The sequence below is a fragment of the Benincasa hispida genome, chromosome 10 (genome assembly GCF_027475165.1).
Source record: "Benincasa hispida cultivar pf3 chromosome 10, pf3_genome.v1.1, whole genome shotgun sequence".
In the NCBI taxonomy this organism is placed as follows: domain Eukaryota; kingdom Viridiplantae; phylum Streptophyta; class Magnoliopsida; order Cucurbitales; family Cucurbitaceae; genus Benincasa; species Benincasa hispida.
The window spans coordinates 4,842,829-4,859,054 of record NC_143487.1 but is presented as its reverse complement, the minus strand read 5'-3'; the positions used below and the strand labels follow the sequence as shown (position 1 = coordinate 4,859,054).

The 16,226-nt window shown below is 35.0% G+C and overlaps 1 protein-coding gene across 4 annotated transcripts; it reads left to right on the top strand.

Annotated features, from left to right (window-relative positions):
* The first annotated feature begins 9,458 nt into the window (after nucleotides 1-9,458).
* On the top strand, nucleotides 9,459-15,334 carry LOC120088790 (las1-like family protein). Of its 4 annotated transcripts, none has more exons than XM_039046228.2 (9): nucleotides 9,459-9,881; nucleotides 10,020-10,305; nucleotides 10,551-10,642; nucleotides 11,016-11,123; nucleotides 12,359-12,465; nucleotides 12,747-12,802; nucleotides 13,112-13,286; nucleotides 13,431-13,706; nucleotides 14,026-15,334. In XM_039046228.2, exons 2-9 carry the CDS (start codon nucleotides 10,138-10,140, stop codon nucleotides 14,868-14,870), a joined length of 1,827 nt encoding a protein of 608 aa, XP_038902156.1. In that variant the 5' UTR covers nucleotides 9,459-9,881; nucleotides 10,020-10,137; the 3' UTR covers nucleotides 14,871-15,334. The 4 variants fall into 4 exon arrangements, with proteins under 4 accessions (XP_038902156.1, XP_038902157.1, XP_090162361.1 ...); XM_039046229.2 differs by having other exon boundaries at nucleotides 9,484-9,881; nucleotides 10,104-10,305; XM_090306235.1 differs by having other exon boundaries at nucleotides 9,494-9,881; nucleotides 10,020-10,310.
* The last annotated feature ends 892 nt before the right edge of the window (nucleotides 15,335-16,226 follow it).

The following is a 16,226-nucleotide window of genomic DNA, read 5'->3' as shown; positions in this document are numbered from 1 at the left end:
TATCTATAATATATTAATTATATGATAATTAATTCCTTTTCTTTAATAACCAATTGAGTGGGAGGTTTTTATACGATTATGGTAACTGTGAGATAAAAGGAAAATCGTTTTCCAAAAATCATATGATTCACTTGGAATGATCATTCATTTGTGTCGTTTGACAAAATAAAGGACTACCGAGTAAAAATGTTTTACTAAACGATAGTGTCTCACAGCCTAGACGATTGAGTACCAAGTTTACTATATAATAGTTACTTGCTTACTCGTTGCTTCATGATCGAGTAGCAAAATCTATACGATAGGCTTCTTCTTACTAAACGATCGAGTATCTAATCTATACGATAGACTTCATCCATCTCCCACTTACTCGATCGTCTATCTCCTTCTTTCCTTTATCCAAAGTCACACAGAGCCCACTACCAAGGTAACTCTTGTGGTGGTGTTCCTGTCCTGATCAAGGTTTGAGAATCGAGTTGGACTCGATTGTGATCGAGGATTGTTTGTGATATTGGCTGTTATGTTCGTTGAGATCAAGTTCGTGTTGTTTGAACAAGTTGTGGAACGATCGAGGGATACTTGAAGAAAAGTTCTTCAAAGGTTTGCATACTCTATCCCTTGTATGTACTTTTAAAGAAGCATGCTTGTAATTTATTTAATTATGCATAATCTGTTCTTGTAGACTGTAATTGTTTTGAGTTCTTCCTCAATGGGATTTGGAACAATCCGCTTCCGCTCACGGGATCTCTATGTTTAGATTTCCTTCAGAACCGAATAATATTAAAAAAAATTACAATGAAGAATAAAAAATAAGTACATGATCGCACAGAAATAACTAAACGATTATCTATAATAACTACACGATCGTTCAAATAATACTAAATGATCGGTTATAAATAACTAAATGATCGCATATATATAACTAAACGGTCATTCACATGTAGCTAAACAATTGTTCATTAAAAAGTAAATGATCGTACAGAAATAAGTACACGATCGCCAATAATTTGTAGAAATACGAGTTATTGTTCTCTCAAAGTTAGAATAATTAGAATCTTTAATGATGTAAACACACTCATTTTGAAGGAAAACACATGAAATTCCATCATGTAGTAAACTCATACAAAAGCATCCTTTTAAGTAAAAAAACTGCTTCACTAATGCATTTCAACGCAGGAATCAGAGAAGTTATGTTGCAGTGAAGGCTAATATAAGGGGTATGCATCCCAAACAGTTTGACGCATGAAGGATACAGTTGGTTTTTGCATTTTGTCTCAAATCACCACTTGCAGGCATGAGCATGTGACCCACGACGTCTAAGCAATCCAGAAGTGGTAGGCGGTTGTCCCAAGGTATGGAAATTAATGCAGTCAAATCACCAAGTTGTTGAGAAGTTACCTATAAAAGGGGAAGCCACCTACAGAATCAGAGTTAGACAATTTTAGAGTAGACATTACAAAAAGCCAGTAGTTAGAAGCTCTCTCTCCGTCTACAACAAGAAGTAGGAGGGATGACCACTATTCCACCGTTGATCAAGAGGTGTTACCGGAGATAAGCTCGAGAGAGATATCATCTTCAACTCCTCTACCAAGTTGGTCATAGCAAACATTAAAAACAAGCCAAGGAGAACAAGAGATTGAACTCTGCGGCTTGACTTCTTCCTTTTCATCTTACATTTTCATTCACCATTTTATTTCACTAAGCTGAGATTATTTGTATAAACACTTATTATCTTTAATTCAATCTTAACTTCAATCATTCATCATTTCTTCATTTGTTTACTTTCAAAGTTGTCGTGTTTGTGAATTTTATGGCTTGATGAGAGCATGCAATCTGTTACTTAAGTCTTCCTGATCAGTTGATTAAAGTGATAAAGTAGTTAAGTCATTCAAGAGAGTAGTTTAATTGCTGAACGCATCAAGTTAGGGCGTGAAGTAATTTTAGAGATAGAATTGCTCAGGTTTATTATCTATTCTTTGTAACTAACGCATGCACCCTAGAGATACGATTATGTGTGGCATTAGTATCGAGAGATGTTGAACTTAGCATGAACTAAAGAACATAATTCCCAATGTATAGCACGTACACTTAGATTGTAAACAAACATCTACACCATCTTCATTCCATCTTCATTGTGCTCATATACGTTTGCTACTTCTACTAGGAAATCAATGCATATCATTCATACTTAATACCATTCATCTATAAATCCCTCTCCACCTCTGAACTATTTCTTCTTGCATGTGTGCCATTAGATTAGTTAACCAACACCTCCCAATTAATTAGGAAACCTCTATTGGGAATGTCCTGACTCGCAGTTCGTAAATTTTGTGTTAAGCATTCTATTTATCAATAAAATATTATTGAGTATCTTATTCAATAAAATTGTTGATTTTGCATTCTATTATGAAAATCCAATAAACATATTCATGGCTATAGTATGAATACTTTAACTTTATGTGGTAACATAAACAGAATCAAGTTAATAGTATATAGCATAAATGGTCTATAAGTATATGAATGAAATTGGGTGTCTCATCCTGATAACACCATTGGATGCGGCTCATTTTATATAGGTAATATAAATAATGTGATCCACAGATCATTCATGTAGAGACATGTGAGTGGAAGCATCCTATACAATGAATTTACATATAGACTAGACCACGAAATAGTCATTTTTTTTCATAATGACCATTTTAAAACTAACTATTCCATACTAAAGTAATCTAGGATAACTCAATATTAATCTTGAGCTAGTTATGAGCTCCTGTTTATTCGGAATTATCCTTTGATCTGCATAGGTGAGAATAGTCCAATAGAACTACTCAATAAACATTCCATTTTGGGGATGAGACCGGATGGATAGTTGGGGACATAGCCCTGCAAGAAGAAATTCACTCCTGCCCGTTTTAGGGTTAGCAGATAGATTGTTCTCTTAAATGTTGATTCTAGGTCTTGAACAATCGGGGCCCCGCCTTCTCATAATAGAGAGGGACATGATTCACAAGTAGTATTATGAATAAAATCGTTTATTAGAGGGTCAGTGGGAACTTAAGAAACAATATGTATTTACCGGGATAAAACGGTGATTTTGACCAAGCTGTAATTACGAATGACTTGTAAAGGATCGACTTACTGATTATGGTTTACATGAACAGAAATATATCTACAGTGAGGGGAGTGCAACTATCGAGCTATAGTTGTGTGTCTTGATAGTTAATGAATAGTAATTGATTCGATTAAAGAGTTTAACGAATTAATTACATATCGTTGGAGCTCATGATCTGTAGGTTCATTAGGCCCCTCCACTAGCTCTTAAATTGAAATAATAAATTAAGTATTGATTGTAAATGATACAATTCAAAACGTTTAATTTAATTGAAATTAAATGAAATTGAAAAATTAATTCATATTTAAATTATGATTTAAATATGAAATTAATTTATATTGGAATTGATATTTTATTAATTTAATATTAAGATATTAAATTAATATTATTTTAATTAAAAAGTTGAATTAAAATTAATTATTTTTTAATTAAATTTATAAAACTAATTTAAAAATAAAATAAAAATTATTTTTTAAATCATTTTTAAGTTGGTGGATTTTTCCAATTTTTGGAAAAAATCCACTAACTACATTTTGATGGATTATCACCAAAATCTAATTGTAATACGTGATGATCACCAAATAGATGGTGCCCTACATGCAACCTATTGGTTTTGCATGATTTCTACCTATATATAGAAGCTTCATGCAGAAAGATGATCAAGTAATATGAGTTTACTTGCTGAAGTAAAAAAAATCTGAAAACCTTACTCAACCCTCACAAGTTCATCCTCAATTCAGCTTGATTTGAGTGTTTCCACCACATATTCCTTCTTGAGCATAGTGGAGAAGATCTTGGTGGTGGTCTTCTTAAAGATTCAAGCTCTATCTTGGTGGATTTCTGCTAAATTTGTGGAAGAGATCTTCAAAGATAATATGTGTTTCAAACCCTCTTATGAATGTCATATGAACAACATGTTTAAGACTCAAATTAAATGTAGTTTAAATGCTTATTGATTCTAAAGTCTTCTATTGCATGTTATATTACTCCTTCAACCTATGCATTAAATACGAAAACAATTCTCACATTAGTACATTATAGAGTCCCTGCGTTCAACTCTGGACTTACCAGGAAACTTAGGTTAGATTTATACTTTGGTCTAACTTAAAAGAACTTATATACACTTACAAGGTGTGCATGCATCTATCACCAATGCATCACCTTATTTTCATACCAAGAGATAGATCTATCCTTCATCCATCTTCACCTATCATAATCATCCATCATCATAAGCACATTTAAAACCTAAATTACGAGCAAACAATCGCATATACACAAGTAAATGATCGCCCATAAATTACATATCATCAAGCCTAGATGGGCCAATGTCATGTGTTATTAATGTCCATCTGCACGTTTTCTTGTTATACCCTCTCTAACCACGTGTACACTTGTGGATTTGTCATGGCTCCCCTACAATAGAAGGTATCCTAATGATTTGACGTCGACCCACACTTGGTACCTTTCATGGTGGTAAAAGTTTGAAGTCTTCAAAATCTGATCTTCGACTCGATTCTTGTCTATGTTCAACAGGGAAGATTGGTTCTGTATAAGCAGCAAGCACACATTCAACTGTAAACCATTTTGCACATAATGTTTGAACATGGATGTTTATAAGGGTTGTCACAGATATTGCATTGGAGCATGGAATGCAATCGAACTCCATGCAAGTACATGTATATGAATGAAGATCACCAACCCCCAAATATCCATCACCCACATTAATTATATACATGTCCACCGTGGAAACACGATATGTTCTAAACATCAATTTCGATTCCTTGAATACTTGTGCATGTCATTGCATGGGTACATCGGACATAGAACCAATCTTATAGCCACTCACAGATATGCTCCAATAGCTTCGTGATTTGTAATTATCGTGCATCTTTCAACACTCCATTAAAGCATTCTACTATATTTGTCGTCATATAACCCTTGCCCACTGTTGTAATCCAATCTCCTCAAGATAGACTGTCACCCCGGGATATTGATGGAGCTTAGCCCAAGACATCTGAAACTCAGACATTCTATAAGCTTCTGCCACTAGGTAGACGTGTGGAATTATGTCCTTATTCTTGAACCTATCCACCAAATTGTTTCGAATATGGTATATAAATAGGGCATGGAATGAATCAGGGAACATACTTGAGACACCTTTCGCAATTGAAATGTGACGATCTGATATAATCACTAAATTTGGAATATCTTCTACCGAAGCCTTCAAATAAGTTATTAACCAATTCCATGATGCATCATTCTCCCCATCTACAATACTGAAGGCGATATGATATACGTTGTTATTGCCATCAATGCGCCTTGCTATTAACAATATACCTTTATATTTCTCGTACAGATGTGTCCCATCAACGATTACCAGACAAATGTAGTTAAAAAAAAAAAACCCTGATCCACGGACCAAGTCCATGAATGAAGGATCATAAATTGAAGGGAACCGTGAAGCGGAAGAAATATCGTCCCAAATTTATTTTTCATTGAATATAAATTTTACAGTAAATAAAGAACTAGATATGCATTTATATAAATTACAACATGCTATTAAAAAGTTTTAGAAACCTTGCCTTCGAAAATTTTTCTTCAAGAATCCCTCGAACAACACACGAATGTTTTGAAGATTCTCTTCAAGAAACTTCGATCAAAAGCGCGAACACTACCACAAAGGCCTCCTTGGTATTCTCAAGTAGAGAACCCATAAGTGGTGGGCTCTGACTATTTTAGAATGAGGAAATTTTAGTAGTAAGGAGGAAGGTTTGAAATTGTTCACCAACAACTCAAACTCGCACACAGAACTCTTATGTTGTTTTCCTAATGTTAAAATTGAAGAACAGAATGTTGAAGAATAAGACTCTCTCCTATCTTTCAAAAAACTGAATACCACAACCACTCATTTACGTGGGTGGAGAGAAAATATGATAACTAACTTATCATATTATATATATATATATATATATATTAGATTATATGTTATATCAAATATAACATATAATCTATAGATTTGATATTGTATCACATACAATATAATCTATAGTTTCTTTTCTCTCTTATATGACATTTAATATAAATCACATTTATATTAAATTTAACAATCACGAATCTAATTCATATTAATAATATTTGAATCTCATTCATATATTTAAATCCTCTCAATTAATTTATAATGTATCAAATACATTATAATAATTATATCACATATAATTAAAATAACTAAATTATATCATATTTAATTAAATTCCTCTTTTAATTTGAACAATTCAAATTAATCCAAAAACTGATTCTCATTTAATTCTAATGAGCTACCAAGGGGACCTCATTGACATGTAGCTTGAAGTTCCAATGGTACATTAACAATTAATCAAACTCGTTAATTAAATTATTCACCATTCGTCAACTGTCGGGCACTCTACCAAAGACCAATAGCTGCACTATTCGCACTATAAATATATTTCTATGTCCATTGGATATAATCAATCAACAGTACGATTACCCTTAAAAATTTGTTGTAAGTATAATAAGGCCAAAATTACCGTTTTACCCCTGTAGTTACATTTAACTCCTTAAGTACCACTGATCTCTCTAATGAACAATAGATCATAGTCCAACTATGACTAAACTCCTCTCGGGCCAAGAGAAGGTGTGGCGTCACATTGTTCAAGCCCCGGAATCAGCCCTTAAAGGAGCAATTTATCTAGTTATCTCTACCTTAGGGAAAGAGTGAATTTTTTCTTGTGTAGCTGTGTTCCCAACCCCCCAATCAGACGAATCCCCACAATGGTAGGCTTGTTGAGTTGGCGATCTGGCCACTCTCACCCATACAAATCAGAGGGCTGCCCTCATAGGCAGAAGTTCACAACTCACTCAGGATTTAGGTCATGTTACTTATGGTCATCCAAGTGAAACGTAAGTCTCTATTACGAACGACATTATATAATGAGACTAAACATTTCGTGGTCCGGTCTTATACAAACTCCTTTGTACAGAATATCCTTGTTCACATGTCTATACATAAATGATCAGGATTAGATCATTTGTAGCACTTTACAACAATTGTAACACCTACAGAGGGGGTCATACTTGTAATGTCACCAAGATAAGGTACTCAGTCTTATCCATCTACTACACACCATTTAGGTTACCACTTAAACATGATTCACCTATATGTCTCTACATACATGTTTAAGTTACAAGATAACCTTGGATGTTAGTTTGTTGGTTTGTGGTTAATGCAACAAAAATATAGAATAAAATATAATATATTTTTATTAAATAAACAATGAGTTTGTTCAGTACATTTACAAACTATAGGACCCTACGAAATTTAGGGCATCAACCCCAACAATGAAGGCATATTTAAAGTAATGTTTGTCCTCTACTTCAACCTCAAAGATTGTATTTGGATTTGCAAGCTTAAGTGCCTCGCCATATGACCTAACAATAGCATATGATCCTTTCGGCGACTCTCTTGCAAACATCAATCCATACTCTTTAGTGCGATAAGCTTGTCCGTAACTTATATTCACTCCAAAATTTTGCCAGACATCCTCAATGACACCCCTCAGGCAGTATGTTCGTATTTGGACTTGATTAAGTGTCAAATACCCAAATTTTTCTTGTTGATGATTACCCATTCTCATTTCAATAGAATATGTATGTTCACTTGGATATTTCTTTACTTTGAAGGAATCACTTTCTTGCAATTTTTTTGCATGGACCCTCCATTTGCATTCCTCTATTGATCACTGTACAGTTAGCAAGCTCTTCGTTGACTTCTTTATACAGTAGTTGAAGTTCTTTTTTATTACAAGTATTGACAATTTAATTGATAAGTCATATTTCGAAAAGAAAATCTGACTGACTTTTATATCCTCGTCATTCAGATAGTCATGAGATATTGCGATGAGGTCGTCATACGATAAGCCCTCTATGGTCTAGGTATATCTATATTGGGTTGGAATGACAGAATGCATTTGAATCGAAGGCATCACAACTAGTGGAACAGAAGCAGGTGGGGTTGGAACATGAATGTAAGGTGTTGGAGAAGTTTGTGGTCTTGAAGATTATCCATATCCATGGTCAGTATCAAACTGTGGAGTAAATATGGGTTCATTGTTGTGACCAAATCAAGCTTTATTTCGTTCCTCCTCCAAGTTACATGACTTAATATGATCATCCATTGAAGACATTGTGGAAATATTACGTGTTGGAATGGTTGCATTCCAAAGTTTTGACTAGTTGAAATGGGTTGATTCGTTAGATTACACTGTTGGTACATATTCTCTGTGTATACTCCATGACTTTCACGAGGTGCAACTGATACAAATAACGACATATGGGATGCATCACTGCCTTCTAAAAAGAAGCTAAGATCTTCATCGTCGACTATGTCAATTAGGAGAGCCGGGACAAATAGATTGTAGTAACATTTGATGTGTATATCAAACATATTTGAATCAATATTTAGTCGTTGGTGCATAATATTCACTAATTCACTGACCTTTATATCATTTTTGCCATTCAGACCTTTCATATGACCTCCAATATAATTACTTCCCGACTGGTCCCGTTTCCCACCAAATCGTACAAAGATATGAAGTAGCGTCATTGGTTTGCAATCGGATTAGCAAATTTTAAGCAATACCCAATTAAATTTTAAGAAATCGCCCCGTAATTGATAAGCGATCGTCCAATTATTTACAAGTATTCGCTTAGAATTGTATACGCAATTGTATATATACTACTAAACCATCGTTTAATATTATATACACGAACGTTTATATAATACTACAGAATCGTGAAGTAGTATATAAAAGATCGTTTATATAATACCAAACGATCGTTTAAATGTTATATAAACAATTGTTCATATAGTATTAAACAATCGTTTATATAATACTAAATGAGCATTCATATTGTAATGAATGGTCATCTATACATTGCTATACGATCGTTCATTCAATACTAAATGATCTGGGGACAAGAAATACTGTAGAATATCACTTACATTCTCTCCATTTTTGGATCAGACGAACGAATCTTGTGTTATACCTAAAGACAAATAAAATGAACAAAGATGAAAGTAATCGACAATGTTGCACCAAAATTCGAAGAGAACAATGGGAGAACTTCGTGGTGATTTTGATAGAAAATGAATAATTGAAAGTGACCTTTCATTATTAATATCAATGTTATTCAATGCTATTGGTAAAATATTAGTTGATAATAAATACGTTAGTGGAATGTTAGTGTTGTATTAAATACATATTGAATGAAAAGATGATGAAATTATTTAAGAAAGAAGAAATGTAGCGTGCTTTGAAAAGTTTTTTTAAATGAGAGATAAAATTGGTATTTCACCCGGGCAAAATTGGGTTATTTTGTGAAATTTTCCCACTTGGTTTCTTTTTGCACCCCCCCTCCTCGCGTTTACAGCCGCCAGTCCTTCTTCAACTCCGGCGATCCTCCAGCAATAGACACACGCTACCCTCCGGCGCCAGCAGTCAACAGCGCGACTCCGACCAGCGACCCGCGCCGCACCTACACGATTGACGACAGTTTGCTGCTCGTCTACAGTAGCGACTTGTTGCAGCAACCACGAGACCCACGGCGCTTGACGTCTTCTTAACCCTCGCAGACGGCGACCACACGGCGAACGACGGCGCAACATCCGCCAGCACCAAAACCACGAGCTCCACATTTGAAATTCTTCTGTTGATAGTTTCGGACTAGTCGAACAAGATTTAACGGCGAAATTGGGGTAAGAACTAGTTGGGAACCTTCCTGATTATCTTGTGGTCAGACTAATAACCATTAAGTTAAGTTTCAGCAATAGTTTTAGTTAATTTTGGAAATTTACGGAAAAGTATCATTCTCAAAGATTTTCAAATCTCATTAGGAAACGGCTTTAGGTAGTTGAAATCGGGTCATTACATGGTCTCACTGCACCTGATTTCCATTGTTCTTTGAACCATCCGTTAAGGGGAAAATACCCAGTTCTTTAGCTGTGGGTTTCGATGGAGTCGCTGTTAGGATTTCAAGAAGTGCTGGTAGAGAATGAAGAAGAGAATTCGTCGACGTACAGCCGTAAATTAGTACCCTGGTCGACCTGGAGCGAATGGCTTTTCGTTGGTCAATCACTCTTCTCTGACTCTCCAGACTCCGTCGCTGCCGCTCTGAGTAGAGTAAGGTTACTTATCTCTGCCACATGTTTATTCTCCATTATGCTAATTTTTCGAGGTTACATTTGGGACCTGTAACTATAAATTCCATTATGCCGCACTATTGTGATGCATACTTGATCACCTTGGATTCTCCAGAATGTCATGGACCGCAATGTCCTTGCCTCAGTACCTTTCATCCACCTTTTTCTGGATTCGAATTGCTTATTTTCTGTTTTTCTACTTAGGTTTTGTGTTTTTGAATTCAGATATCAACATGGAGAAGCAGAGGATGTCTTCCAGTTGTCGTTGAAGTTACGGCTTCGATTGTCGAAATCCAACAAAAGGATCCTTACTTCATGTAAGCTTCAATTTCCTTTTCTTACCATCTTATTTGGTGGTAATATTCACTGCATCACGTTGTTTCCTGCTCGAGCGATTTTCTGTAGTTCTTCAATACCATGTTTGTTAGGTTTTGAACCATGTTACAAAAAAGAACAAAAGTAGAAGCACACATTCGGAGATTAGAAACTACGAAAATTTAAACTTCAAAAGAACTAAATCTTATCAAATGGTTGGTTATTTTAAATATGACAAACAATCAAACTGTGCATTATTTCCTTCGATTGCATCTGTCATTAATATTAACGCTACCATGTATTTGTGTACAAATATTCTTTAAGATTTTATAGTGTTTTTTTATGCTCAATATTTGATTTATTCATTCATTGCAGAAAGAACCAGTCTATGAATGCTTCAGTTTGTGGTACAGAGAACCAATTAAGCAATGTTTCGCTTTCCGAGGAAGCGCTAGCCATGTTATATTGCATGGCCATTATGAGGTACTTTTTTCTTTTTTTTATGGTAAAGCACGAGGTGAAAGTTTCATAATTTGTTACATGTTATTCTGACCTTCTAAGTCTGATCAATAAGAAGTTATCATATGGTGAACTTTTTTTCTTTTTTTTTTTAAAAAAAATTATCATTATTTTTTGTGTTATGTATCCACAGAATAGTCTGGCTGTTCTTTTTGAAAACAAATACTGAAGTCTATTTATTGGTGCAAAGTTCCCATTTTCTAGAATGTTAATGCCAATGTTCATTTTTATGACCCAGTTTCTGGGAAGAATTTAAAATTTTATGGCCTTGAACTGATTACATGTGACCCAGGGTTGCCATATAGAAAAAGGTTAATTAGAATGCTGGAAAGTGTTTTCCACGTTAGCCTATTTGCATTAACTGTTCAAGTCTGTGGTAAGATGTTTCTTTTTTTTAAAAAAAAAATAAAAAAATAATCATTATTTTTTGTGTTACGTATCCACGGAATAGTCTGGCTGTTCTTTTTGAAAACAAATACTGAAGTCTATTTATTGGTGCAAAGTTCCCATTTTCTAGAATGTTAATGCCAATGTTCATTTTTATGACCTAGTTTCTGGGAAGAATTTAAACTTTTATGGCCTTGAACTGATTACATGTGACCCAGGGTTGCCATATAGAAAAAGGTTAATTAGAATGCTGGAAAGTGTTTTCCACGTTAGCCTATTTGCATTAACTGTTCAAGTCTGTGGTAAGATGTTTCTTTTTTTAAAAAAAAAAATCATTATTTTTTGTGTTACGTATCCACGGAATAGTCTGGCTGTTCTTTTTGAAAACAAATACTGAAGTCTATTTATTGGTGCAAAGTTCCCATTTTCTAGAATGTTAATGCCAATGTTCATTTTTATGACCTAGTTTCTGGGAAGAATTTAAAATTTTATGGCCTTGAACTGATTACATGAGACCCAGGGTTGCCATATAGAAAAAGGTTAATTAGAATGCTGGAAAGTGTTTTCCACGTTAGCCTATTTGCATTAACTGTTCAAGTCTGTGGTAAGATGTTTCATAACTTGGAAATACTCATTCCACATGCTTCATTCTTTGACTGATTAAAGAAAGTTGAGATAGAGCCAGCTAGTTGTTTGGTGGACCTTTATATCGATTTTAAACAATGTTGTGGAACAGAAGTAAACTTCTCTTCTAAAGAATTGCAAATCTTCTGAAGAACCACAAAGTACTCACTGTGTTCTTGATTTTGAAGGCTTGTAAATGGTGTTGTCGAGAAGACACGTAAGAAAACAGAAGTTTCAATTGCTGTGGCAGCCGATGCTATTGGTTTACCCCGTGTATTGATTGATATTCGTCATGGTAACATCAAAGATCATTTTGCACGCCATCATTTTCTTTTTTTCTTTTCTTTTTTTTTTTTCCAGTTTTATGAACTTCATTCTGTAGTCCTTAAGTTTTATCACTCCAAAGTATATGTTGTGTATGTGAGATTATTTTTCTTTCTTTCTTTTAATATATTTGGAGCTTGTACTGTGGCGATTTAATGGGACAGAGTTTACTGTACATTTGTTCTCACTGCTATGTTTTCTACCCTTGACTGATTGTAATTATTTTCACGTTTCTCTTGGCAATGGTTATAGAGGGCTCTCATCGTGAACTTCCAGCTCTTCAGGTGGTTCGGAGTGCCTCAATCAAGGTATGACTATGAAGTATGAATGCTCAACATTCTGGCTGTTTTACCATTTGATAGTTTTCAACTCAATAGCGCCTTTCATTTTAGTGATTAGATATTTAGATTCTATTTAAGATTGTTTCATTTGACATCATTTGAAAAGTGGAATACCAGATCATTCACGAATTTTCATACTTGTCTGTTCTATCCTTTATATATTCGTTTGCAGCATTTTGTGCTTGAACGCATCACTTCCCTGTAGAAGTATTTAAATGCTATTAGAAATTAAGATGGGAGGTAAACTGAAACCTTCTTGATGTTTGGTGATTTCAGGCGCTTCGTTGGTTGAAATCTTATTATTGGCAACCTCAGGAGAAAGCTATTCCGTTTCAAGGTGATATAAGTACGACCATTAGAAAGGAAATCAAATCCAAACTTCGTGATTTGGCTTTCAATTTAAAAGTGAAGCAAAATCCCGAACTAGAATCTGCCCTGGTCAAGCCAAAACGTATGTATTTAATCTCTCCCTTTCTTATGGCCACATTTTATATATCCTCTTAACCTTTTTGTTATTTTGTGAAGTTGTCTTTTTATCTTTAGATTTAGCTGAGAAAATCAAATACTAACAGGTACCTATCTGGCACCTTTTCAGGTTTGAAGACAAAGTCTGGCAAGACACTGAAGGTTCTTATTCAGTTGTATTCTACTTTCTCTTCAGAATTTGTATCTGTATTGTTGGAATTCTTGCTAAAGGCGATGAGGTCATCAGACTTGGCCTTTCCCAAAAGTTCCAAAAAGTCTAGCAGCTCTGTATTGGATGGTTGGAAGCTAGCAATTTCTAAGATCTCAAATAAGGAGCCAGAATTGCTTTTAGATCTGCTTGAGGCAATTCTTGAGAAGATCAAGACTCAAGTAGCCTTAGAATATGGTATGATTAGATTTCAACTTTTGACTTTACACCCTTGTCCTTTTCTAATTTTCTGAGCCTTGAGGCATATACTTGGCCAGTTACCATTTTAAAATTACCTCTAGGAGTTAGCTTTTGGACAATTATAGAACCACATGTATGCATGTTTAATATATATTTTTGTTACTTTCGTTCGCTATATGGATTTAGTTTAATTAAAGAGGCTGGTACGCTAACAAGTTTGTTTCTTCTCACACTCTTGTCCTCTTCATGCTTCTCTCTTCGTGTGGGAATGGTTTTCTTATTGGGTTTACTTATTGCATTTTTCCGGTTCTTTCAGAAAGCAAGTACTTCATGTCCTCAGACCACAAAATGGAGAGCTGTCAAGTCGCACAACTATCCTCTTTGTTTGCATGGCTCGTTAACAAACTTAATGGGATAAAACCTAAACGCAAGGGAGAAGTCATTTCTGGAAAACACATTCCGAAAAGTATTCTTGTGGAGTTGCTACGTAAATGCCTTCTGGTATCAGCTCCTTGCAACAAGCGGCTTATGGATTCAGCCACTGATCTTGCACAGTTATTGGACGACGATTCTCTAGTGAAGAAACTGAACAAACTATCTTTTCTGAACGAACTGATTTCACCTATCCCAGACGAAGAAAATCCCATCCAAACCATGCCTGAGAACAGTTTTAATCAGGTGGAGTCGCTCCATGAAGCAAGTCAGAAACTGGAGATGATTAAACTCCACAAAAGAAAGAACAACTTGGCGGCAAATCCAGTAGATGGTAATGTGGGAAGTTCCAGCAGATGGACTGTGGTAAGCTCATGGACACCATGTCCAATTGGTATGCTGCCTCGTTCAATTGGCTGTTCTGGTCGGCCTGCTGTTCTTAACCTCAATCCCGAGAGCGAACCATCTTCAGAAGAGCTGAAAACCAAAGAGAACTGTGAACTCGACAACTGTAGTAACAAGAAGAGGGAAGCCAGTTCTGATATTCGGCATCTTGATAGGTCCACTGTCAAGAAAATGAAGGAAACAAATGAAAATGTTCAGTCTGAGACACAAAATGTTGAGTCACCTGAAGGTGTGAAAGGGCGTTTGTTGATAGGTGGAATATGGAAGAAAGTTGGGGAAGAAGAATTATCTGCCATTCAGTCTGCGGTAAGAATATTAATATAATTTCTTTTACAGTTGCTGAGATTTTTGCTTTCAAAACAAAATCATAGCCTCGAAATCCAAGTTCCAAAATAGCTTGGATAAATTTTTGTCCATGATCTATTTACATTTAGAGAAGAAAAGAAAAGAAGATTGTGTTCAGATCATCTCCAATGGGAAAGCTGGTAGGATATCTACTTTCATGTAGTTGTACCCAGTAAGTTTTGTTCATATTTATACTATAATTACTTGGGATGCTGGTAGGGGTGTAAACGGTTTTGTCGGTTTGGTTCTCGGTTTGCTGATTATACATTCACGGGTTTGGACCGGTTGGGGAGGTGGGAACAGCACACACTTTTTTTTTTCTTTTTTTCCCCCCAAGTAAACTAAAATTTTGCATTCCTGCAAAATCAGATTCACGACCTGAAAGTTATTTGTGTTTTCTCACACCATTTGAACTTAGAATAGATATTTATTATTTTATACTATGCTCAGCTTGGTTTTCTTTTCTTTTCTTCTCTCAGCACGAAATAACAAGCCGCTTCGGTCGGTTTAAGCGATTTTCTTTTAGGTTTTTTAGTTTTTACTTGACTCCGGCTGGGAGCTTTGTTGGACAGAAGGCCCATTTCGTGCTTCTATTCTGGGCCAGCATCAAACTTAGGCCCAAACCGGAGTTTGGAAATGCACCAATATGGCCAGGCCCAATTTTTTTGGTTCAATATCTGTCATTTTCCGTACTTGAATTACCTTGGAACTTATTTTGAAGACCATAAAGCTAAAAACCTTTAGAAATAGAAAAGGATAGTAGCTATTTTAACTTGTATTCATCATATACCGATCAAATTATAGGTACACAATATATAGGATTGTAGGCTCTCTCGCAATTGCTTCTCTCCACATAACAGATATTTAATTTGAGATCTTATCACTCTTTTAGACAAGCACTTTCTAGTCTAAATATAATTCAACTGATTTAAACGTGTTAATTCCGACCAATAATTCATAGGTTGAAGTCTTTCCAAGTCGCTCAAAAAATGAATACATATACACATCACTCTTTAAGCTTCCACTTCATACCATAAAGAAAAAAGGGAATTTTCTTTATCTTGTAATAATTTAAAGTTGAAATGGAAGTTAGAATCCCAAAATTCTCTCTCTAAAGATAGAGGAAAAAGTTGATGGCAATGATGGGAGTGATGTTTAAACTTTAGGAGACAAAGGCATTGGAAGGGAAGTGAATGCGTGTGTGATCATCGCAAAGCAAAGCAACCCAAACAAAATCTGCCAACTCCCTCTTTACTCCATCATCGATGTATCATTCTCCATTTTCTTCCTTTTTTTAATTATTTTTTTCTTTTTTTATTAATTTCTTTCCTCCAT